General features: G+C 42.6%; 2 protein-coding genes across 7 annotated transcripts in view; one reads left to right on the top strand and one right to left on the bottom strand.

Moving 5' to 3' along the window:
- SLC44A5 (solute carrier family 44 member 5) overlaps positions 1-7907 on the top strand; it is a 159457-nt gene extending 151550 nt beyond the window's left edge. For 3 of the 4 annotated variants that reach the window (XM_072128548.1, XM_072128547.1, XM_072128550.1), the window contains one exon: positions 1725-4698. In XM_072128548.1, coding sequence (XP_071984649.1) covers positions 1725-1837 — 113 coding nt within the window. In that variant the 3' untranslated portion in view covers positions 1838-4698. Of the gene's footprint in view, positions 1-1724; positions 4699-5860 lie in introns of those variants that run through there. The other variant, XM_072128549.1, reaches the window with a different exon arrangement.
- A 524-nt stretch (positions 7908-8431) lies between these two features.
- LHX8 (LIM homeobox 8) lies at positions 8432-25447 on the bottom strand. Of its 3 annotated transcripts, XM_072127526.1 has the most exons (10): positions 24952-25445; positions 23674-24008; positions 20739-20810; positions 17604-17771; positions 14822-14943; positions 13187-13407; positions 13001-13104; positions 12786-12881; positions 10104-10287; positions 8432-9021 (listed from the first exon to the last, which is right to left on the bottom strand). In XM_072127526.1, the coding sequence occupies exons 2-10, from the start codon at positions 23746-23748 to the stop codon at positions 8945-8947; spliced, it is 1119 nt and encodes a 372-aa protein (XP_071983627.1). In that variant the 5' UTR covers positions 23749-24008; positions 24952-25445; the 3' UTR covers positions 8432-8944. The 3 variants fall into 3 exon arrangements, with proteins under 3 accessions (XP_071983627.1, XP_071983628.1, XP_071983629.1); XM_072127527.1 differs by lacking the exon at positions 20739-20810 and having other exon boundaries at positions 24952-25447; XM_072127528.1 differs by lacking the exons at positions 23674-24008; positions 24952-25445 and adding an exon at positions 20951-21088.
- Positions 25448-27116: the final 1669 nt, after the last annotated feature.

Below are 27116 nucleotides of genomic sequence, written 5' to 3'. Positions count from 1 at the left end.
TTATATTGCATCGGGAGATGTCTTCACACTGCTGTGCTCTGTACATTCACTTGTCCCTTAGTTCCTCCAGTCTGCTCTGCGTAAAAGCTGCATCAAGCTCCTAATTTGGGACTACAGCTGTCATAGTTAAGGGAAGGGACTGCAGAGCAAATCAATGGAGAAGCTACAATAAAGAAATATAAATCACAGTCCTGCTGCTACTTACAAGATATGATTACAAGTCTCCAGAGGGACAATACCTAACACTGGCTGCAGGGAGCACAGAGCACAGCAGTGTGAGGACACATCCCAGTGCACTTCCACAATCCTGGAATATAAATCCATATTTCACAGTCCTGCTGCTACTAACAACATACACAAAGGTGTGATTACACACGTCTTTATAACCCTGTAAGGCAAGATTGCAGCTCCTGAGGGTAAACAGTGAATGGAGCTGGTCACTGTTGGCAAGCAGAGATCTTGAGACTGGAAATGAAACTCTGAGAACTTTTGATTTTGCAGAAATGAAGGTTTATTGTACAGGACTGGATAGTAAGACGCCAGGAGTCGCGATTCACTGCACAAGATCTGTCGCATTTCGCTTGTTTCCCACCGCCTGCTCTGAGCTTTCCTTCCGCATGTGCAATCATCTGCATCTCATTAATATTGGATGCAAATAATCTGCAGACCCCGGGGCTCATTAATATTGGATGCAAATAATCTGCAGACCCGGGGGCTCATTTACTAACACAACCCTCAAGTTTACAACCTCCACAGGGCACAGCACAGCACAGCGCTGCACCCATCTTTCAGGGCCCGTATCCTGCTGTGGCCCCATAACGTACCTCCCCGTGCCTCTGACTCTAGATATAGTGCCGTATTTCATTCCCTGGCAGTGGCACCATATGGCGGCACATTATTTACCTTTAGACAATTTATTAGCAGCTCATTTGAAAAGTTTTTTTCCAATTTTCTCCAGTAAATGAGCCTTAGAATCCAACTGTTATGACCTTAAAGGGATTTTCCAGGATCCTATGCTCAGGATCGGCCATCAAAATCCGGTTGGTGTCACCCAAACCCCTGCACTCATCTTACAGAGCCACAAACAGTTGGCTCCGGGATTTCTGTCGTGGCCATATGGAATCTACTCCTATGTCTGGGAGTTATGGTTGTAATTACAGCTTCTGGCCACTATAGAGAGCCTAGAGTCAGTCAGGATCCTGACCAATCAATCGTGAAGATAGGTCATCCATAGTCATTCCTGGAAAACCCCTTTAAGTTCATCTCACTATAAGCTTGGAGCTCGATGACCATGAAGTCACCTGTTCTTCTAGGGCAGTGATGGGGAACCTTTTAGAGACAGAGTGCCCGAACTACAACCAAAATCCAACATGGCATTTTAAGCAGTAACTTATTGTTACCTGTTCTTCCACTTCTTTCAATTGTATCGACCACCTGAGGCCACCAATACAGTTGAAAGAAGGAGGGCAAATTCAGATTTTCATTATAGCTTCTTTCCAAGTTGCCTGGGACAGCAGGAACATTTGATGGGTTTGGTCCTGTTTGGTGAATTCTGTCCTGGGGTAATGGTCTGAGTGCCACCTCCGGCACCCGTGCCATAGGTTCGCCACCACTGTTCTAGTGTCTGTGGATCTTCCGGGAATCTGCTTCTCATTTTCTTCCTTCTTCTCTCCTTCTCTGTCCTGTTCCTGTCCCTTTTGCTACCGCAAACCTTTTACCTTCAGGCGAAGATCTTGAGAGGAACAACGGATCCGCGTCCAAACCATACTACATGTCTCCGGAGCTCCATAGGATCCTGAGGAAAAAAGAACTCGGCTCTAAGAAGGCAAAGCGTTAATTTATGGCACAATCGCTTTCGCTAACAAAATGCTCCTCTAACCCAATAACTAAGCATTGAAGAGGCGCCAGGAGAGGAGATACTTTACCACCTGAGGTCCAGAGGTGGGAGATCTTAGAGGTGACGGAGATGAGGACCTACGGGTGAGGGAAGCAAGGAGGACCCATCCGGGGGCAAAGGTCTTGAGTTTGCAGCAACTGGTGAGGGAGATTCACGGAGTTGAGGATCTTCTGTTGAGGCAGTTTAGCTGGAAGGACCTTCTATCCAGGGTGACCTTGGATGAGGAACACCATGGGAAGTGAATCTGCTGTGGAGGACCTTCTTTTTTTTAGGGTGACCTTGACTTTTCAGACCTTCTGATGAGGAAGGGTCTTGACCTGGGACAACCCAAGAATGCGACTCTCCCGGTGGAGACATACTAGGAGGGTCCTGGATGTACATCACGAGGGACAGTGTTACATTTTAGTGCCTATGAACAGGAAAAAATGTCAATATTATAGCTTTTTCCTAAAAAAAAATTGCATTTAGGGTTTTAATATTTTTGATAGCGCCGGGGTCGGTGTCGGGGAGCGGCACTTTTTATAGTTAGAACCGTTCACTTTTCGTAGAGGGAGAGACAAATACTTGATCTAAACGGTTCGTTGGTAGAATCAGCCATATCCGCTTTTCTTTTCCTATCGTTGTGTTTTTGAATTTTTTGGTTTTTTTTTTTTCAAAGATTTGGCTCCGCAAACTTGACTCTCTCCGAACATTTTGGTGCTAAGTAATATTTGCACTTCACAGAACAACCAATGAAACTGTGATTTCCTGATCTCCGGTTGGGTCTGAAGTGAGAGTCTCCCGCGGGGCACGTAGTCTGCCGAGCGCCACCATCACCGAGGGCTTCTCCCAAGTGTTACTGTTGTGTCATTGAGGCGGCCATTTTTTTTCTAAAATCAACCAATGAGGGTGCGGGCTATCCATTCACTGATGAGAGTCCATCGTACTACATTTCTGATTTAGGTTTTTAACTGTTACTAAAATATTTTTCGTAGTTTCGATAAAGGTGGGGGGGGGGGCGTCTTCTATATATGATCCTAATTTCTTGTTGAGACCGATACAAAAAAGAAAATTTCTCTCTCTCTTTTTGGAGGACCCGTCCTGTACAGATAATGAATAGTGTGTAATACTTTGTTTGGCCTTTGGGGGCAGTGCAGAGAATTGAACCCGGATTCCCCACTGATCACAGCTGATTTCTGGAGGTCCCGTTATGGAAGGATACTTTGGACAATTCTTCTTTTTACATTTTTCTTGATCACAAAGTGGAAAAACACTTTTTTAACACATGTGTAATACTACATGGAGTCGTGGATCTCAGACCAAACTCTAAATCCTCCATCTGACCAGGGGGCTATTGGCTCTATATGGCCATTGTCCCTCTGGGGCCACTGTAGACCCCAATGGTCAGTTTGCCCCTTCTGCTTATTATACTTTAGTACATTAATAGTTTTATCTTTTACTACTTCTCCCAATATTGTAGATAAAGAAGCCAGACTGACCGGTCATGTAGGCCCCGGCTCCAATTCTTGCTCTACACTACGGCTTACCATAGGGTGACCAGAAAATAAAAATTCTCAGAATCTACATAAACCAGTCACAAAGTCATTACAAACTACAGTAAACTAAATCACCAGAGAGAAAAATCCAGATCAAAGACCTGAAAAATCCATGATTGTTCAGATTTACCACAGCGGCCACTACAGGTGAAAGGTAGAATTACATGCCGACCATTCAGATGAATGGGCAACTGTGCAGCACATGGACAGGGCGGGTTCTCCAGGGCAAGAGAGAAATGAGACAAACCCTTTCAGATATTATTTTAAAGCCACTTAAATATAATTTTCAATAAATTCCTGACAGTGTTTGTGCATAATAGACATTATTCATAGCATTCACATCATTACACATAAACAGTTTGACACTTTCAGATCTTCAACTTTTTTTTTGCCATTTCTGCTGCTTTATATGATTTACACCCGTTCCGTGCTCTTATATTATCATTTTATTTCATTTGTTTATGCTGAATATATGCCTTTGGTCAGGAAGTAAATTTTTCGTATGTGACCCCCCCCCCCCCCCCCCATGTACATGCAGGTCATTTGGCTTTTTTTTTTTTGGACATTTTTTTTTATATTTAAATACATTGATGATGTGAGGCAAAACTTTTGTCCCATTAAAATATATGACAATTTAAAAAAAAAAAAATAAATAATTGAAATAATTTCTTTTATAATTTTAATATATTAACTTGGAATAAAGTAATTAAACAAATCAATTTCTTTACTTTCTGATTTGCAAAAAAAATAAGTTTTAAAAAAAAGGCAATAAATTTTGTAGCAAAAAAAACTAACACTTTTTTTTTTTTTTTTAACTTCAGATTTGTTTAAATTTTTTTAACTTTTTTTTTTTTTTTAAGATTTGGTTAAAATGAATTTTGCCTAAACACAAAGGTTTTAAAAAAAAAATCCTGTAAGTTTTGACCATTTTATGCATTAAAACACGATTTATATTTTGCACCTTTGTTGTGACATAAGTGCACTTAGGAAATGGGGGGAAAAACCGATGATTCAGAAATTGTGCGACGTTTCGTGCCGCGGATGTGACGTTCTAGGGGAATATTTCTGGCGCTCGTCTGCAGTTCTGCCAAACACTTTTTATGCAAGCTTCAAATCTCACATTTTTCATAACGATGGGTAAATTTTTATAACTTGTGGTTTAAAAAAAAAAAAAAAAAAAATTTAAAAATTCAATGATTGGGTGTTTTCTACATTGCAATGTACAGAATTAGGTCGTTACTTTTATTGAATAAAATATTGGACGGATTTAATGTTTCCAATTTTTCTGAAACCGAATTCCGTTGTATGAAATGTTTAGAATAGAAACCGATCGCTGTCCGGAATTCTGTGATCTCTGACGTGTCGGCAGGCGCTGTGTAACCCGGCCGTGGGGTGGAATTGAAATTTATTAACAAAAAAAAATTTTAGGATGGAAATTTTTGAGGTTCACACTGAAGACGGATTTTATATAATAAAAACCATAGAATAAGGAGCGCGATGCGTCTTCTACCCGTCTGTTTATTATACGTCTTTATATGGAATAAATCACAAAGAGCCGCAGAGTTTTTAGAAATTAGAAATCTGATTGAACATTTTGGAGAGAAAAAAAAAATCTGACTTTTTTTTTTTTATATATCGTATTTTTCGGACTATAAAATCCTTGTCCGGTGCGCCTTATATATGAACCGCACTGTACAGACAACACGTACTGCTTTGAACTGTGCACAGGTCTGCCACCTGCTGGCCATTTATTGTGCTGCGCCTTATAGTCCGGTGCGCCTTATATATGATCCTAGACATTATATAATCCTAGACTGTTTTAAATTTGGGGGGGAAAAACTTTTTTTAAAATATTTTCTTTTAAAAGTTCTAAAGTTTCTAAAAGTTTTCTTGAGTCTTTCAGTAGTTTAGTAATGGGCTTAGCATTTCAGCCAATAGTCTCTTGGAGGGGGGGGGGGGATTGTATTAAATCCATTTTTTGGGGGTGGGGAAAAAAGGCGTGTCAAGGATGAGGAATAGGCGGAGCCCCCCCCATATGTATCACATGGTTTTCTAATCTGGCATGTCATAGGACAGTCCAGTTCCCCCTTACACGTCACATGACCTCCCAATCTGTGGCGTCATAGGCATTATGTATTACCGTGATATCTGCTTTACAGTTAGTGGTAATAACATCGTGTTATCATTCAGTATACAGTGAGCTCCCCCTAGTGGTGGCTGTAGGTGAGCAGAATATTATAAGTCACCTCTATAGCTACACAGAGGAGAGGATTTGGAGCTTTAACCATCATAAAGAGATGATATAAACCCAAATAACACAAGACTCGAGGGGGAACCTTCACTCCCAGGATGATAAGACGAGTGTCGGTCTCCACTGCTTCCTCTTTGTCTCTGAGTCACTTATTGTGTATTCATTTTTCACTCCTAGTGGAAGATCTAGAGCGACACGACGGCTCGGCTGAAAAGCCGTATTTTATGAACAAAACCTTGATGAAGATCCTGAACAAACGCAACGTCGTGGCCAAACCGCAGTGACCGCTCCGATTGTATCAACTACCAAAGAGTCGTAGACGTGTATGACCATTAATGGTGCGGGAAGACGAATAGCAACGTCCGGTCCTGTTCTAAAGGGACATCCTGGGCCAAACCGGTCCAATCAGCCTTATTTATCAGTCAGCCAATCAGAGCACAGCTTTTAGTTTTTTTACACTGCTGCATAAAGATGAGAGCTGAGCTCTGATTGGCTGCTATGCTCGGTACATCTACAGTTACAGGAAGATGTTGACCTTCCACCCGTCTGATTTTTTTATTATTATTGTTGTAAATATAATCCTGTAGATAAAAGGTCCAGCAGCAAATTATACAGAACGATTATTGAATATTTATTTACTGAACCTGCTGGGTTTTTTTTGGTTTTTTTTTTATTTAAGGGTCATGTAGGTAGAATGACTTACCTCCCGCGTTGTATTTTAAAGGGGATGTACAAAAACCACGTCCACCTTTTTTTTTTTGCACAAACAGCTCGGCTCACATTCACAGGTTGTATCTGGTATTGCAGCTGGACTACGACACACATGGGGACACGATAATCACATAATAACCACAACACAAATTGTATCTTCATTTTAAATTAGCAAAAATTAATATCCACATATTTTAATGCTGTAATAGCAATACAAGGAAATCAGCTTAATAAATTCGGGTTTTTGTTGTAAAGCGGCTGAAAAATGCTGCGCCTAATATTATTGGGACCACAAATCTGGACCCGGTCACTAAGGACCAGAACCTACAGCATCTTGTAATGAGGGGCATCGCTGTAGGGGCTACAGGGGAGAAACCAAACACAAAGACCCCTCTACACGAGAGGCACTCGGGGTAATAAATGGCGCCTATAGGGTCCGGTCCTGGATGACCCAGGATTTGCAGATGTAATGGATATTAGATTATCATCAAGTGACCCCTAATATTCATAATGGCCGACAATTGGTTAATTACCAATGTAATCCATTTATGTTAATTTTATGCAATTAAATTTAAATTCTATACAAACCGCCTCTATATATATATAAGGCCGGATTCACATTATGGTCACGACGTGAGAAGATGCACAGAGTTCTCAGACATGTAGCAGATCCGACTGCATAGGGATCAGTCCGTGACGCGGCACTTGTAACCGGACCCAAGAAAAAGGGGTAACAAAAAAAAAAAAAAAAAAACCCAAAACAATCAAGCGTGACGGAAATTTTTACCACCAAAATCACACCTGATAACCAGGGCCACGATGTGCAGCTGTAGCATGGAGGGGCTTTGGTAACACCCGTCCCAGAGCCATTCAGGCTCATTAGCATAATTATAGAAGTTGCTATTAGAAGGGAAGCAGCCATGGATACCACAAGAAGATACCACAGGCCCGGTGCCCAGATCTATGAGAAATATCCCTGGTTAATCAGGATGGATTGTGATAGGATATTTCCAGACCTACTCCTCCAGTTGGGTGCGGAGGGGGGCTGTGGACGCAGGCTATAGCACAGCTGTGCCAGGCAGGACTATGCCCAGTAGCTGCACCCGAGCCACAAGATATCATCAGGTCATGTATCCCCCCGGCTGCTCGATTCATATATCTATCTCTATATATATCTATATATTGTACCGACAGACGACCCCACTGCTCCTGTCAGTGCCATAGACAGTGCTCCTCCATTTACTTGCAGTACAATGATCCCACATTCTCCTGGATCCATAGGGGGTCCCAACACTAGGACCCCTTCAAACCAGCAATTGTTCCCCTCAGTCTGAGGGTCGGAATCTGAGTCAATGCCACATGCACATCTATATATACCCCAAGAATGGCGCTCGGCAGCCGGTAAGGAGACAACACCGAGTATACAAGGACCTACCTAATCCACGAGGACGCCCCAGAGGTTTGTGTGTTGCTTTTTTGTTGCTTTGTCCTGAAAACTTATTGTATTTTCTACAGAATAAAAATTTGTTCATAAACTGTAGATTTCCTGTGCACATTTATATTATTTATGACTCCGATTCTTTGCCTACATACAAGGCTTTGTTCACACTAACAGTTATGCAGTAGGGACTGGTCCTTACATTGTCTGTTCTGCAAGAAGCCGCGATGCTGCCACATACCAGGGCAATAAAACTTAGAGGGGTCCACATAATAGAGATCATTGGAGCTTCCCATGGGCAGGAGACGAGACATTTTTGAAAGAAGCCAAGTTTTTCAACCCCTGGACAACTCCTTTCAGAGCATGTCTGCTCAATGTCCATCCAAACTGCAGCTACTATAGGCATAGGGGAGACAGTGTAACAGCCTGTGAAGCTGCAGCTCAGAGGGGCTTTGTCTCAGCAAAAATTTTAAGCGTTGATTTTAGAAGGAAGGATAATAAGAGATCCAGATATCGAGACTGGTTACAAACCGAACCTTTGGCAGAATGTAATCAAAACTTTATTCAGTTCACTTGGAAAAAAAAAAAAAAAAAGAAAAAAAAAAAATTCCAACTGAGTCTCATCAGTTCACAGATGAAAAAAAATAATAAATCTGAACTGTTAAAGCAAAATTAACATACATACATACATATGCACTTGTGTAATAATTTACAGATACAAACTAATGAAAAATACAATTTCACAAAAAGAATTGTAAACATTTTTTGCACACTTGTCAGTCCTTGTTTTTCTTCGTTTTTGGCAAAGTGCTTCTCTCAATGACAAATAAATAAACACACAACTAAGTTTGGACTAATTCCAGACAAAAAAAAAAAAAAAGACGTGCGAGTCCGGAAGTGTCGCGGTGATCCTCAGGACGCGGTCATCGCTCCGGTCAGTGGAGGGGATGGCGCCGAGGAACACGCCGGTCTGGGAGGAGGAGTTAGAAAAATAACCAGTGATCTTCAGTCTATTTTATACACAATAAAGGACTCCAGACTTTGTTTCTTTTTACCCAAACATTTACATTCTCGCAAAAAAACAAAAAAAAAACAAAAACCAGAAGTGAAGTTTACGCGTGACTTATAGGTAGCTGTGCCATGGAGTGAGGCAGGAGAGACTGAAGACCGATGGGGGTCGGAGAGTGAGCTGAGGAGAGAAAGGAGATGGAGTTACATTGTATCGAGGCCTAGAACCACAAAACACAAGCCCCTCCCCTCATTGGAGAACCATCAAATAGACAACAATCATCCTTCCCGATCCTGCACACACAACCCCTAAAGGTGCAAGTGAAGGTAATGAATGGGGTAGTGGAGTCCGGACTTGTCTGATCCTTGTAACCTCCACATCTGCCATCGGTGGAGAGTCTAGAGGCCCCATACATCATTAGAGGCGGCCTTATCCGGGGATTGGACCATTTTTCATCTAATGTGTATGGAGGTCTCATCACAGATCAGGAAAAGCCTAACAAATGTCCTTCTTATAAGTCACATTACAGGTGGGGAGATTCTGTCCACAGTTAGGTCTGACTTGCCGGTGGCTTAAGTCTCCACCACCATTTCCAGCAGTGGCCCCTACAGAGGAAGAAGCCCCTTTGATTCTGTGATTCATTGTAATTTGGTACAAATGTTCTCCAGATCTTTGAATTCAATAGTGGTCAATGTTTGGAGAACAAGAACATTGATGCATTATAGAGAAGCTTGTGTTCTGTAGAGTTCTTCCTCTTGAGGGGCCACCATAGACAAGGTCTTTCTTCTTGATGGCACCAAGAGGAGAGAAGTCCAAGCCTCACAGGGCAGGAGGACGTCCTTACACACATGGTCACTTTGGTCAGTATCCACAAAATCAGAAGGTGTAACCAACATTCGTGCACCATGAAGGCCACCTACAGCACACTGCACCAACTCATCAAGACCCCCCCCCCCCTTGAAGACCATCAAAGGCAAATCTACCAGAGTTATTCCCCATCTGGAGATTATACGAGAAGAGGACTTCAGGTGACCAAGTTACCCTGAGGTGCCCACAAGGAAAGGGCTGGGATATTCCCTCCTTGTGTGGAAACTTTCCGGAATCTAAAATTTGTGAAGTTAGACAAGAACTTCTGCTAGAACCTCATGTGGACCCAATGTTCTACAACACTGAGAATTTCTACCAAGGGTGGTGACTCCATCTATGGAAAGTAGCAATGAGTAACAGCCTAAGCTTTAGTCTACAGCCACACACGAGCTCACCATCCATGTAACTGTGCAGGGCAGTCAGCATGGGCCCATCTTGAGGTACGTAGGCAGAGTAGGTCATTTCATCCATCATTGGTGGAGAAAGCCTTGAGGACTGAATGGCTGTAACTGGTGCGGTTGAGGAGTGAGTAGGACTCACGTGCTTCTTGTGACGAGCTCTACAATTCTGGAACCAGACCTGGAAAACACAACATTGGCCAAATCAACATGGAGCCGAGAGAAGCATCGATCACTACAAGTAGGGACAAAACAGAAATAACCCGGTGCATTAGGAGATTTCTAAATTTCTGTACAGACCAGGAAAGTATCAGGACTTAAAAATCTGAATTTTAATAAAAGTCTGATGTGTTACAGTTCCATCCTGTATAATACTCTAGAGCAGCACTAATTACATTGGTTATTAAAAGATGTAACAAAGCAGAAAGCAAGTCACCTAAGAAAGTCAAGTGGGCATCAAGCTAGCAGAATAGTGAGTGCAGCTGTGGAGTTCTATGATTTGTAAAACACTACAGAATTTGATAGCGCTATATAAATAAATAAAGATTATTATTATAATACAGGATAAGTAATGTCATGTATGTACACAGTGACACCACCAGCAGCAGAATAGTGAGTGCAGCTCTGGAGTATAATACAGGATGTAACTCAGGATCAGTACAGGATAAGTAATGTCATGTATGTACACAGTGACTGCACCAGCAGCAGAATAGTGAGTGCAGCTCTGGAGTATAATACAGGATGTAACTCAGGATCAGTACAGGATAAGTAATGTCATGTATGTACACAGTGACTGCACCAGCAGCAGAATAGTGAGTGCAGCTCTGGGGTATAATACAGGATGTAACTCAGGATCAGTACAGGATAAGTAATGTCATGTATGTACAGTGACTGCACCAGCCGAAGAATAGTGAGTGCAGCTCTGGGGTATAATACAGGATGTATCTCAGGATCAGTACAGGATAAGTAATGTCATGTATGTACAGTGACTGCACCAGCAGAAGAATAGTGAGTGCAGCTCTGGGGTATAATACAGGATGTATCTCAGGATCAGTACAGGATAAGTAATGTCATGTATGTACAGTGACTGCACCAGCAGAAGAATAGTGAGTGCAGCTCTGGAGTATAATACAGGATGTAACTCAGGATCAGTACAGGATAAGTAATGTCATGTATGTACACAGTGACTGCACCAGCAGCAGAATAGTGAGTGCAGCTCTGGGTATAATACAGGATGTAACTAAGGATCAGTACAGGATAAGTAATGTCATGTATGTACACAGTGACTGCACCAGCAGCAGAATAGTGAGTGCAGCTCTGGGGTATAATACAGGATGTAACTCAGGATCAGTACAGGATAAGTAATGTCACGTATGTACACAGTGACTGCACCAGCAGCAGAATAGTGAGTGCAGCTCTGGGGTATAATACAGGATGTAACTCAGGATCAGTACAGGATAAGTAATGTCATGTATGTACACAGTGACTGCACCAGCAGCAGAATAGTGAGTGCAGCTCTGGAGTATAATACAGGATGTAACTCAGGATCAGTACAGGATAAGTAATGTCATGTATGTACACAGTGACTGCACCAGCAGCAGAATAGTGAGTGCAGCTCTGGGGTATAATACAGGATGTAACTCAGGATCAGTACAGGATAAGTAATGTCATGTATGTACACAGTGACTGCACCAGCAGCAGAATAGTGAGTGCAGCTCTGGGTATAATACAGGATGTAACTAAGGATCAGTACAGGATAAGTAATGTCATGTATGTACACAGTGACTGCACCAGCAGCAGAATAGTGAGTGCAGCTCTGGGGTATAATACAGGATGTAACTCAGGATCAGTACAGGATAAGTAATGTCATGTATGTACACAGTGACTGCACCAGCAGCAGAATAGTGAGTGCAGCTCTGGAGTATAATACAGGATGTAACTCAGGATCAGTACAGGATAAGTAATGTCATGTATGTACACAGTGACTGCACCAGCAGCAGAATAGTGAGTGCAGCTCTGGAGTATAATACAGGATGTAACTCAGGATCAGTACAGGATAAGTAATGTCATGTATGTACACAGTGACTGCACCAGCAGCAGAATAGTGAGTGCAGCTCTGGGTATAATACAGGATGTAACTGAGGATCAGTACAGGATAAGTAATGTCATGTATGCACACAGTGACTGCACCAGCAGCAGAATAGTGAGTGCAGCTCTGGAGAATAATACAGGATGTAACTCAGGATCAGTACAGGATAAGTAATGTCATGTATGTACACAGTGACTGCACCAGCAGCAGAATAGTGAGTGCAGCTCTGGAGTATAATACAGGATGTAACTCAGGATCAGTACAAGATAAGTAATGTCATGTATGTACACAGTGACTGCACCAGCAGCAGAATAGTGAGTGCAGCTCTGGGGTATAATACAGGATGTAACTCAGGATCAGTACAGGATAAGTAATGTCATGTATGTACACAGTGACTGCACCAGCAGCAGAATAGTGAGTGCAGCTCTGGGGTATAATACAGGATAAGTCATGTCATGTATGTACAGTGACTCCATGCTATAAAGCAGCTTCAGCTGACCACATCCTGTACATAGTTGAGGCTTCTGTAATACAGTGAATGGGAAAACAATAGGAACACATTTTAACCCCTTGATGCCTCGGCTCGTTACCTGTATTACACGTCTGCTGAGACCTGTCCTTTCTGACAATTTCTGTAGCGTTTGTGCGTCGGGGTTATTGTCTTGAGCAAATTGCGCTTGCATAACCTATAGGAAAAAGGCAAATCTTCAATTTGGTGAAACCCTCCAGCGACCATCCCATTCCCTGTATATACACTATGACAACACTTCCTGGCACTGCCGGTATACACGGAGCGGTCACTCACTTGGAGCTGGTCGGCGGTGAAGCTGGTCCTTGCCCTCTTTGCTGGTTTCGGTTGGTTAATATCCTGTTCCGTCAGCAGAGCCCCTTCCACACTGACCCGATTCCCTGAAAAGAAGAAGAATACATAGAATCCACTTTCCATATTTGCAGCGTTACTCCAGCGCGGTCCTGCAGGGGGCGCACGCACCGTTCTCCACGGCCCTCTTCAGGTTATCCAGCATACAGTCATAGTGCACGCGGCACAGGACCTTCTCCTCCACCAGAGCAAACTCCTCCCCCGTGGACAGCTGCCTCTTACAGGAGTAGCAGGCGAAGCACGCCAGGTGGTAGACGTTACCCTTCGCTCGTCTGACCCAGTCTGTGGCGTGGATGTGTCTGCCGCAACGCGAGCAACGTGTCCCATATCGCCTGCGGAACAGAAGCTGCATTACAATACGGAGACTACACAGAACAGCACAACATACAACTATTCCCTACAAATAAACGTATTAGGGAATTGGGAGGTCCATGGAGACTCCCCCCACCCCGGAGAAAGTTACATCAGTGGAGGACCCAGCGCTGTAATACTGCAGGTCTCCTGTGGAGGCGCTGATTAACATCCCAGCAAGATGATAGAAGCCCCAACAAATTGCAACAATTGAAACATATATACAGTTGGCCAAAATGGCAAACCAGTATATACACACGACATATGGATGTGGCTGTATACATCTGTCCTGTACAGCTTAGGCTCACGCACACAGAACTTGGCCGGGGGGGTGGGGGGTGGGTGGTTGTGCTGCCCCTCTCCAAAGGAAGTCTGTATAAAATGCCTTGTGCCCCATTTATCAGGGTGGAGCTGGTATGGATTCAGGTTGGGGGTTTCAGCTCTGCAAGCAGCCGCCCCTGGTATCCGGCCATCGCCAGGACTACACGGGGCACATGGGATATGCGATACCTCAGAGTCACGCAGCCAAACCCAAACAGCTCCGCTCCTCTCTAATCAAAAGTTACAACTTTTTTTAGCCACTTTTCCGACTTCGAGGCCACGTACTCCTGGAAAAGGACCTCGCAGGAAAGGGGCGTGGCCAATAGAAAATCCGCACGCCAAAAATTCTGGCTCACAGGTCAGACAAACTAAAAATAGGTCTAAAGTAGGAACAGTCATATAATACACCCGACTATCACAGTGATACATCCGACACCATTAGAAACTACCCGAGAACAAAACTCCCCTGTGGTTACCGCACCGTGACCGGGGGCAATAGACCCGTGATCTATGTGCAGCCAAATCACGGCCCCGCAGACAGTTGTGTGCACGGAGGGTTAAACTGCAGAGGATCCCAGGAGGCAGAGTATCAGCAGCGCCTCCATAGGAGAAGTGAATCAAAACAGTTCTGGGTCCTCCACGGACTTTATACGAGCAGTTCATTTTAACATGAAAACAACCTACTGTCCCTATGGTCCCACTAATGTTGAGAACTGGGTCATACAGCTGTGGTCAAGTCTACGGGTTCAGATTATGTATCTGGGAGAGTCGCCCAAAACCAGACGAGGGCCAGATCCAGCAATTCCATAAAGGGACTTTTCCAAAGATTTATTAGACCCTTTACTCCCCGTGATACTCCCAGATATGCAGGACCTCAGGTGTTGCGCACACACACGGGCAGCGCACACACACGGGCAGCGCCTTGTAGGGGCATCAATGGAGATGATTTATGAAACCTGGAGTAAAGATGGAAAAGATTCCACCAGTTCTGATGAAGCCCAGAACAAGCACAAGGAGTTCATCTAGGCAGGAGCTGAGCCATGAGCTGGTGATGAATACATACATGAATATTACCTGAAATAATCAAGTTTGCAGAATATGTCTTTATCTTTGATGTAGCAGCTGGTGTGTCTCCCCAGGGACGTCCGGCAGACGCTACAGGACAGACAGCGGACGTGCCAGCACAGCTCGTTTACCTGCGGGAGAGACACAAACCTCGTTATCAGAGATCTACATAGTGTATTAGGAGAAGGAATTACTGGAGCGATGAGCAGACGAGGATCCGGCTCAATATGACACATTGTTTAGTAGAATATTCTATGTATACGGACATTTGGCGTTTAGGCTTATTCACATGGTTACTATAGAATTCACTATGGCCCAATACAGACTAATATGGATACATGATACAAACCCAACTACTGACCCAAACTATCAGCACCAAAAGGGATTCATACAAATGTAAGGTCAGGGATGATCTCAGGACGTAATAACCCACAAAACGCGTCCACGTTACGCAAGACGTAAGGCATTTACAATATACAGAAGAGGCAGAGAATAAAGTACACGGAAGCCTGGACTGAAAACTAACAAAACATGTAAAATACAAGAATAATAGAGAAAGCGCCAATTCTATGGAGAGGTCACCCCCTCGGGCTACACTGTATGAAGTCAGGTTTAGAATACTTGGACATCACCACTTCTCTAGTTCTTGGAGGAATATTTTGGAGACGCCCCCCAGGCGATCTGACGTTTGCCAACGCGTCCCCCGACCCTCTGCTGACGTGTGAAGGGGCTGGAGATAGTCGCTCGCCTGAACCCTGCAACAACCCAGCTGTTCACAGATGCTGCAGAGCAGAGTTTGTCATCCAGCAACAAGTAAAACCCTACGATCCGTCCGCTGAAAGATCATTCACTGCTCCAGGAGCGATCACAGAACAAACAGGCACAATGCAAACTCAGAGTGACACATCCAGCTCTGCTACATCCGATACACGACTATGGGAAGTATAAATGATGCTACATATCCCATACAGCATAGTATACAGGACACGAGGAGCCTCCTTCCCCGCGCAGAGCCCCCCGCCCAGCCCGTTTGTTTATACGCGCTGGAATGTAGGGCGCTGTTTAGATGCCGGAGGGAACAGATTAAGAATTATGTTCAATTTCATTATCGCTGGAAGGGATGACTGGCAATGGGCTAAATCCCCCAAGAGGGGGGGGGGCAAACCCTAGCGATCACCTGGGGACAGTGTTTATTTCCTGCAGCTCCTCCACAGGTGAAATGAAGTATTACAGTGATGCTATTAAAGTGAATGGGCCGTCTATATAATGTACGAGCGCATCACATCCTTCATATATAGCGATTTAGGGAGCGGCCGCTGGTTCCAAGAAACTGACAATCCCCCTTTTATTCCAGATACAGTATCCGAGAACTGGTCGCCCACAGAAGTCACAGACTCCACTTTATGTAAATGCGGCCCAATACATCAGAAGATTCATAGTAAGCGACGAGTGATGGGGAATAAGGAGAACAACATTTACACCTCTGCAGGCGCAGAGCCGTGCAAAATCCAACCCATAAGAGCTGCACATTGCAAAGGGACATGAAAGACGCCTGAGATACAGGAGGGATAGCAGGGCCATGAGAGTACGCAGCTCTCCTGCACAATAATGACCATGAACTGCAAATACTAAAAAGTTCTTTTTATAAGTTGTTCTGCAGCAAAGTAATACAAGAAAATGTTACAATCCAAGGAGAGGAAATATTGATGTCTAAATATTCTAGCAGTATAGTAGCAGGAGTCTAGACAAATCTCACAAGTGACCTGAAGCACCAAGGATCAAGAATAAAAACAAAATCCTGACGGTCCAAAGCTGTCGGCACATAGCGGAGCGTCATGCTGGAAACATTATGTGGATTTGTATTATGTTGTGCATCCCCCCCCCTCACACTTATTTTGCCATCTGTTATTTTAAGGAAAAAGCTGCATCGATACAAAGTGTCTGGATTTCAGGTGGATTGTCCCCAACCCCATAGACTTTAATGACAAACAAAAGTAATATACAAAATAAATAAATGAAAAAGTAAAATCATATTTTTTTTCCCTCTGTTGCATTCACTTAAAAGCCGTTGTACTACGGAGAACAGGAAAAAAAAAAAAAAAAAAAAAAACTACAAATCCGACAATCTAATGTCCCAGAACAGTATTTACTAGACAAGACCAGTGATCATCCATAACATCACACATGACAGAAAGATGTCCCTTTGCAATTCTAATCCTTAAAAAGTCGCATCTATTATTTGTAGCAAATTGCTAAACCATTCATCTACTGTATTGTTCTCTGGTATCAGCCGTTACAGGATGGGGAGAATCTCACCATGTTAGCACAAGTGTCTTTGTTAGTGTCCAGTCCCAATCCTTAGACGGACACATTGTGTCACTACATCAATGTATCCACCAATACAACCTCCTGTATCACAACCCAAAATTATTTAACACATTCAGTTTCCCATAGCAGGGATCGGTGCTCACAGTGCATGCTGGGAGTTGTAGCCGCGTCTGAGGACAGACCTGGGGTGTCGGTAGATTCTATAGAATCAGCCATGGAAGTCGCTATGGACCCAGATGGCGCAGGGGTTCATGGTCATATGGAATATATGAGGGAATAGAAAGATGGAAAAATCCAGGAGTATTAACCCCTAATTATCCATCTACTTCTTCTTATTGTATCAAACATCAAGATGGAAACTCTGCAAACTTCCAGATGGAAAAGTTAACATATTGCCGGATCATTATCCCAAAATAATAAAGAAAAATAATAAGCCCCAATCTCCTGGTGGAGGATTCCTCACCTTGAGCAGGTATTTATCCACAATTTCCATGCCGCAGCTGCTGCAGAGACTCTTTCCTTGTGTGTGGCCTGTAGAAGGCATGGAATGAGGAGAAGATGACGACACTGGAGACAGAGGGGCCGAAGAGCAAGAATCCTCGTCCAGCGCTGCCCCGGGGCTTCCCTGTAGCTGGGAGGAGAGAGAGGAGTCAGCCATAGCACACAGGACATAGGGACCTATAGGACAATCTATAAGGAACGTGGGCCCAGCTCTCACATCTGACAAGTCTTGTACTTGTCAAACCAGAGGGGTTCACACGCACCACATTTGTTGCCAAATTCTGATGTGGAGTCGTAGAAACCCGCGTGCAACAAACCGCCAGCTCGTAACTTACTGGGCGCAGCCATTAGCAGCTAACGCCAAATATTGGAGACAATGGTTACAGAATTTTACACAGATACATAGATGTAAAAAAAAAAAAAAAAAAAATTATATATATATATATATATATATATATATATATATATATATATATATATATATATATATATATATATATATATATATTGTTCCAGAAATGTCGCCTTTGCGTTACAATAACCGATATTCCTGGGATAAAACCACAACACAAAGAGATTTCCCAAGATCTCGTCCACTTTCCTGCCTAAATAAAATGTTGCAGATTCTCTGCAGGGTTTCAGTCCTGTGTGAACGGGGCCAGTGTTATAATATGGAGGGTCCGGCTGCAGACCCCAATGTGTAGCATTAACCACAGAGAAGCCCCTTCTACCCATCACAGGAGCCGAATACAAAAATCCCTTACGTAACGTATGGAGCCTCCAGATTCACCCAAATAAATGGGATTAAACAAAAAAAAAACTAAGAAGGTCAAAAATAAATAAAAATCTGAAAAACATCTGGTCACTTGGCTCCACTACAGCTACAATGATCTTCTGCGCATGCGCTGTGCACATAGATGTAGCAGAGCCGGATCTGACCTCTGGCTCCATGTGCTGCAGACACACCCACACTGCGAGATTGGGGCTCATTCACACTACAGGGAAAATCTGATTGACAATAAGCCCCATTCAGGTACAAATAAGAATAAGTACAAACATAGTACAATTTTTTATAACAAAAATAGTCCAAAGTTTAAAAACTGCTATTTAGGGGGGAATTTTAAAAAAAAATATTTGCATCATGCAAAAAGGGTAATTAAAAACTCCATGATTGCGGTTTAATGGGTCCGCATAAAATATGTATATATACACAGTATAATTCATCATTTATAAATAGACTGTATACAATGTACACAGTATAAGGACACTGCCGTCCTATATGAAGCCAAGGCTGAAATACTCTGCGCTGCTGTGAAAACATTAGGAGGAGATCAATGTGTAACACGGCACATACATGGATGTAGAGGAGCTGAACATCAGATGATGGACATGTACAGTATCTCAGAGCTATAGCTGACATCCTCTGCGCTGCTGTGGACACTACAGATAGGAGCTAGATCTCCATGTACAATATATATATATACACACAGAGGAAATCACCACAAATTACTGATAGATAAATAGTCCTTTACATTACTCACAGCAGCGCAGAGGATTTCAGCAGAAGACAGAACACGTTTATGTCATGTAAACATGTGCAGCATAAACTATACAACCACAGATACTTCTATGTAGCATCCACAGCAGCACAGAGGATGTCAGCTGTAACTATATCCGTACTGTACACCCGGAATAAAATTCTATTCATCCGTCACAGCAGCACAGAGGATGTCAGCTGTAACAATACTGTACACCCAGTATACAGCAAGTGTAACAAACATCACCAACTATAGCTATACTACAACATTGCATCCAGTGTAATATGAATAATATTACCATGTATCCGTCACAGCAGCACAGAGGGTGTCAGCTGTAACTATATCCGTACTGTACACCCAGTATACAGCAAGTATAGCATAGTAATATCAGTCTCCACAGCAGCACAGAGGATGTCAGCTGTAGCTATATCAGTACTGTACACCCAGTATACAGCAAGTGTGACAAACATCACTATAGCTACACTATAACATTACATCCAGTCTAATATGAATAATATTCCTAGGTATCCGGCACAGCAGCACAGAGGATGTCAGCTGTAGGTGTAACAAGGCTTTACACCCAGTATACAGCGAGTGTAACAAACATCACTAACTATAGCTACACTATAACATTACACCCAGTCTAATATTAATTATATTACTATGTATCCGTCACAGCAGCACAGAGGGTGTCAGCTGTAACTATATCAGTACTGTACACCCAGTATACAAAGAGTGTAGCATAGTAATATCAGGGGCCACAGCAGCACAGAGGGGGGTCAGCCGTCGGGGCCACAGCAGCACAGAGGGGGGTCAGCCGTCGGGGCCACAGCAGCACAGAGGGGGGTCAGCCGTCGGGGCCACAGCAGCACAGAGGGGGGTCAGCCGTCGGGGCCACAGCAGCACAGAGGGGGGTCAGCCGTCGGGGCCACAGCAGCACAGAGGGGGGTCAGCCGTCGGGGCCACAGCAGCACAGAGGGGGGTCAGCCGTCGGGGCCACAGCAGCACAGAGGATGTCAGCCGTCGGGGCCACAGCAGCACAGAGGATGTCAGCCGTCGGGGCCACAGCAGCACAGAGGATGTCAGCCGTCGGGGCCACAGCAGCACAGAGGATGTCAGCCGTCGGGGCCACAGCAGCACAGAGGATGTCAGCTGTCGGGGCCACAGCAGCACAGAGGATGTCAGCTGTCGGGGCCACAGCAGCACAGAGGATGTCAGCTGTCGGGGCCACAGCAGCACAGAGGATGTCAGCTGTCGGGGCCACAGCAGCACAGAGGATGTCAGCTGTCGGGGCCACAGCAGCACAGAGGATGTCAGCTGTCGGGGCCACAGCAGCACAGAGGATGTCAGCTGTCGGGGCCACAGCAGCACAGAGGATGTCAGCTGTCGGGGCCACAGCAGCACAGAGGATGTCAGCTGTCGGGGCCACAGCAGCACAGAGGATGTCAGCTGTCGGGGCCACAGCAGCACAGAGGATGTCAGCTGTCGGGGCCACAGCAGCACAGAGGATGTCAGCTGTCGGGGCCACAGCAGCACAGAGGATGTTGTGGAGCACTCACCAGGCTGCCCTCGGTCTTGCGGCCCATGCTCAGCGCTGCTCCCCCGCACTCCTCGGACATGAGGGAGGTGAACTGTGAGGGGAGAAGAAAACCGGGAGTCAAATATCCGGGTGTGCATCACCCCCAGTCACCCGCCCGCCCGTCACTGCGCCCCCTCCCGCGCGCGCGCGCCGCTTTTTGTAGCGCCATTTAACCCCCTGCGCGCCGCTCACCTCAGGCCATGAGGCGCCCATTGCCACCGCCTGCCGCCCCCAGCGCCTGCCGCAGCTGCACGGCTCACAATGCTCGCCTATGGGACAACCCCTGGAAGGTGAAGAGGTTTTATAATCGGACACTCGAGAGAATAATTGTCGCGGCTTCTGCGTCCACGATTTGAATGAAAATGCAGCAAATTAAGGCCCTTCACACATCACCCCCCCCCCCTCTTGACGATAAAATGCGCCGGTCCACCTGCCGCTGATTACACCTGGGATGACCCATTTATTGTCCTAGAGGGGGGGAGCGGTGATAACGGGACAATTACCGGGGAACCTAAAGCCAAGATCATTTACCTCAAATTTTGTATATTTTACCTGGAGAATTTTACTGTGAAATCTGACATTAAAATATTGCCCGGCACTGGTTATAATACAGTAAAATGCTAATATAACCCAAAAATCCGCGTAAAAAGCAGGACACTATTCACACGGACACTAAACGTCAATATCCAATGTAACTGTCAGTCACTGGGCAGATTTACAGCAAAAACTGCTGCGGTTTCTCCTAAACTGTCATCTATTTTTTTTCTTGCAGAAATCCAGGTACATGCTGCAAAACTTATGGAAGGGATTTTCAGGATCAAATGTCAATAACAAGTGTGAACAGCCCCCAAGTATCGGCCACAGCCAGTAACATCAATAACCGCATCTCCCTGCGCATATTTGCTGTGCACACGGGTTATTGCTGATGGATGAGACACCACAACTGCAAATACACGAACAAATAGGGATTATCCACTAATCTGTACACACAGGGATGGGAGACAGGTAATCCCTACAACTGCGACATTACACCAATGGTAACCACTGAGGAGGAAGATCATTAGTGATGGATCAATAGAAGGATGAAAATCTAACAAATACTGCAGTATACACTCACTATATATCACTCACTGTATATACAGAGGAGAGTGCGGAGCCCTAGATAGGGGGGATATTATATATATATAGTAGATATTAGATTATAGATTTGTCAGTATATTTATAGTGTATTTCTAGTATTATATCACATGTATGACATTATCTGGAACAAGCAGAGGTCATATTCTAGATATTCCAGTTTAACATAATGACATATATACAGAATATATTCGGTCTCCTACTATAATAGTAGTGATAATAATAATAATAATAATAATAATAATAATAGTAGTGATAGTAATAACAGTAGTAGCGGTAGTGATGATGGTAGTAGTAGTAGTAGTTGTGTTAGTAGTTGTGGTTAGAATAATAGTTGTGGTAGTAGTTTTGTGCCTCGTCATTAACCTCCAGAATTATTTTTTTAGTCGTGTTCAATGGAAAACGTAATGTCTGTGTCTATACATGTGAAAGTGTTGTGTATGAATATATTACTCTGTTATGTTGTGTCTGTAAAATATATATACATTAATTTATCCTACAGCAAAGGAAATACATTTATATATTATTACTTATATGTCTACTATTAAAAAAAAAATACGGATATATAATATATATTACTACTGGTATCCTATAGCTTCATCCTATTATTATACCAGTGACCTTTCCACAATTTTATAAACTACCAGTAATACATATAGTAATATCAGTATATATAGTAATACAATCCTCTCTTATACTCTACACACAAAGTGACAGCATTTCTGTTTTCATCCTCCAAATTTCTCAATTTTATCTCTGGGAATTCTACTAAGTTACTAAATCGATACATATATAGATAGATGAATTATTATATGATACTACGTTATTTGTTACTTCCCAATATTCGGACCCTTATTTCTAGTGATTGTATTTTGAGTGAGACAAAAATTAGTAAAGAAAAATAACTCGGGTATATGAGGAAATAAGTCTTTATATATAAATATATGGGTACTATAATAATAACAATATATATGGATTCTATGTAAAATAATATGTATGGGTACTATGAGATATATATATATACACACACACATATACATATATATATATATATATATACACACACTAGGCAGCAAGTATGGATACTATGTAATACTATATATTTGGATACTATTTGAAATTACAGAACTTTAATTTAGGATTGCCTTATGTTTTGTGTAAGATTTTTTGGGCCCCAGTAATTGTTTATTTATACAAACAAATATATATATGTGTAATATATAAAAATACACAATGTATATATATTTATAGATCTCTAGAAATTGGCACTCCAAGGATATATCCATTGAAAAAGTGTGTTTATGACGCCTCATTTCAGTCCCTCAAGCACAGTTTATTGTATAATATATATATATATATATATATATATATATATATATATATATATATATATATATATATATATATATATACACACATATATATACACACACACACACACACACACACACTGTATACACATATTAGTTACTATGCAGTAGACACATTCATAAGAAACAGATACACACATGTACAAAACAGACTATTTGCTATATGTTTCCAATCCAGTAGTGATATAACAATGTATATTATAGATTCTACACACACGTACATCATATGTTATACATATAGAAATATAGAAGGCGTCAGGAATTTCTACACCAGTTTTTAGAGGATTTCAAAAATGTTCTCGATTCTTTCTCGCCATTGCAATAAATGTATCAATCCCCCAATTCCCCTGAGACCTTGATCTCTGCCCCTGAACCGGTGGCAGGACCCAGCTTTGCCCCTGCCCTCACCTTGTCAGCTGGCACCGCAGGGATATCCTTGTCTTCCAGTTTACAGAGGAACATCTGCTCACTCTTCCAATACATGGCACAGCCAGGCCAGGTCCTTACATCCCAAGTCCAGAGCTAGTGATCCAGGGCCCCAGCACCTCTCTCCCTGCACCTCTCTCCCTGGCAGCCTCTGCCACTGCCTCTGCCCGAACACATGAAAAGTTTTTGTTTGCATGTGGGAGGAACCAGGGAGCACAACATAAGATTTCTCCATCTGCCTGGCCGCACCTCCAGGGTCTCATCCCCTCCCCCTGCTGCTGGGGGTCTTCTCCAGGACAGGGACAATGTCACCAGGGCTGCAAAATTAAAAGTGCAATTACTAGACAAGCTGAGCCAAGCATTTTACTAGCATTATTCATGTAGCAGACCATTTCTCCACCAATTCATGCTTATACTTGTAGTCCTTCTGTATATCTCTATAGTTCACTTAATAATGTGCCATTTGAATATGTTGAGAGTTGTAGTTCTCACTTAAATGCAGAAGCCTCAACCTGCCCTTCCAGAATCCGCTGTAGACCCTGTAGTAAACCCTTACCTGCACCTGGTGAAGAGCTAGCCCTTCTCATAGCAAGGCATGCTGTCACCTGTAGTTCTCCTACAACATGGTGCTGAAATGCACCTGAACCTGGTACTGCAAAACCTAAACTACAATCATCTCTAACATTAGACAGCTGATTCTTGTAGTCCTCCACCAGCCAGGTGAATATTCCTATTTGTGAGTGAGATGAAAGACAAGGATCTACAAGTCATAAGGTAATGCAATGTATTCCTCCATCAGAACAACAAGTCGCAGCATGCCAAGCCCTGCAGTGCCGATCCCTAGGTCTTCTTTTAGAATATTTTGTGACCTGCAAGTCATTAAACATCCAGAGGAACTAAAACGGGTCATTCTATGCCTTCACCTATCACAGAACTTGCTGCGACTTGTAGTCGGCTGGACTATAGTGAAGAACTACAACTCCTAACGTGTTCCAATATGACCTGCTAAGGTCTGTAGTCTCCAATGACTAACCTGTTCAGCTCCTGTCCCATTAATGTTGATGCCCACTCCCCCATATTCGCAGCTCTCGGACTGAGCCCCTCCAGAGACCCCCAAGTAGTAGTCGCAGCCTCTCCCTGCTGCGCTATCCCTCTGCCACTTCTCCAAGTCCTTACTATGAAATCTTTCTCATTAGGATAAAGCACAACATGTGATTGACCCCAAATCATATGTGAGGAACTAGGAAAAATCAAGCCTACCCCAAGCAGTGTGGGGCTAATTAACATCCAGCTCCTCCAGCCTGACACAGGGTAGAGCCCAAATCACCGAGTCCTGGCTGGGAGTGATACGTGAGGCTGCAGCAGTCATCGTCTTCTCCTTCATCTTCTTCTTCATGACTTTAGGGGGATCTTTCCTGATAATAACTTTTCTTTATCCTTTAGGAGGTTTTCTGCATCTTCCAAGACATAGAAGAAGATCAGCTCCAGGTGAGGACATGACATTTGGAATCTGATCAGCTACAATGTTTATCTTCTAGATGTAACAGAGATGAATTTGCCATTGAACATTTTGGGGAGACATTTTAGACACAGTTTACCTTAGTCACAGGTTTAATCCCCTAGTGGTAGTGACTGACCTCTGCTGCATTATCAGATTTTCCATTTTACTCCTGCACAAGGCAGTGGTTTGCAGTCCTGTGCAAGGACACAGCTCAGACTGTAACATGCGTGTTAATGCTGTTCTTATAACTCTAAAAAAATGTAATTTTTTACAAAAATTGCACAAAAATATTTTTGATGATTCCCCCCCCCCCTCCCCTTACACTTAACATTAATAAGCTGAAACCTCAAGTTCAGACTTTAGTCTGGATTCACATGCAGAAACTTTTCCCTAATTTTTTCAATTAGTTCTGCAAATGTGTTTTTGTAACAACTTTTATCTATATTATATTATCTATAGTATATTATTATATTATCTATAGTATATTATTATATTATCTATAGTATATTATTATATTATCTATAGTATATTATTATATTATCTATAGTATATTGTTACATTATCTATAGTATATTATTATATTATCTATAGTATATTATTATATTATCTATAGTATATTGTTACATTATCTATAGTATATTATTATATTATCTATAGTATATTGTTACATTATCTATAGTATATTGTTATATTATCTTTAGCAGAATATTGAAAAGAAAACCTCTTTTTGGGATCAGTATTTGTTACGTATGTGATGTTTGCACAACGCTGCGCGCTCAGGGCCAGGGTGTTTTTGTAAATTGAAAAATGGAAAAATTCAATTAAAAAAAAAAGTGCAATCAAAATTTTTTTATAACTTTTCTGAAAAAAATCTGAGTAGTTCGATGGAGCCCAAAAATCAATGACTTCATGGGGACTTTGATTTTATCGCAAATTGAGACTTTTTTTTTTACAGTGTTGCAAATATTTGACATATTTATCTTCTGCATAAGGAGCTGCTGAAGCTGTGATTGTAAGTGACTGTAGGGGTCTGTGTGGTGTCCGAGCCAAAGCCATGATTTTTTTTTTTTTTTTTATGGATTAGCAATCAGATTAGATACATGAAGGGCGAGTTCACATGTGACGGATCTATAAATCACTTCTGTTCATATGAAGGGCTTGTTTTTGCTTTTCTACAAGCCCTGTTCACACTGAGACGAGAGCCACAGACAATAAATGTAACGCGTGTGATTGCGTCCTACGTTCCCTCAGGAATAAAACGCTGCAGAATATCCGTGCAGAAAATCCGCAGAACTTAACAGTAGCAGAAAAGTGGATAATCAGAAATGACAAAATTACAAATTATGCGCATAGAATTTTAACCCTTTGCCAACAATGTCTTTTTTTTCCATTTGGCGTTTCCGTTTTTTTGCTCCCCCTTTTTACAAAATCCATTATTTACATATTCTTTTTCCATAATCAGAGCTGTACGAGGGCTCTTTCTGCATAACAAATTGTCCTTCCTATAGGCAGTATTTTATATTCCCTACAATGGAGAATTCCGAATGCGTTGAAACTGGTGAAAAAACACGTTTGCGCCATTTTCTTGTGAGCTCTGTTTATTGTTTGCGTCTTTCAATGTGCGCCCCAAATGACATCTCTACTTTATTTATTTGGGTCAGTACAGAAATACCAAATTTATATAGAATTTATTATGTTTTGATACATTCAAAAAATGGAAATCTTTTGTCGCAAAAAAAAAATAAATTCTTTGTTTCGCCAAACACTTCCATGTACAGAAATGGGTGATGTTTCCAAAACTTTATTTTTAGTTTTTGTTTAAAATTTTTTATCTGTCTGGATTCAGACATTATCTCTGGATTCACCACCAGGGATAATGTTTTTATTATATTTTGATCTGCCTCCGGGAGATTATTCACAGCAG

Source organism: Engystomops pustulosus, chromosome 10 (assembly GCF_040894005.1).
Source record: "Engystomops pustulosus chromosome 10, aEngPut4.maternal, whole genome shotgun sequence".
In the NCBI taxonomy this organism is placed as follows: Eukaryota; Metazoa; Chordata; class Amphibia; order Anura; family Leptodactylidae; genus Engystomops; species Engystomops pustulosus.
This window is presented reverse-complemented; position numbering and strand designations above follow the sequence as displayed.

Bases quoted from the DNA above. Each gene is read 5' to 3' on its own strand.
- LHX8 (XM_072127526.1), bottom strand. From the start codon at position 23,748: ATGTATTGGAAGAGTGAGCAGATGTTCCTCTGTAAACTGGAAGACAAG. The intron at 13,105-13,186 runs GTGCGTGCGCCC...TCTTCTTTTCAG, and splicing joins GAAGAGGGCCGTGGAGAACG to GGAATCGGGTCAGTGTGGAA. The intron at 12,882-13,000 runs GTGAGTGACCGC...TTTTTCCTATAG, and splicing joins TCACCGCCGACCAGCTCCAA to GTTATGCAAGCGCAATTTGC.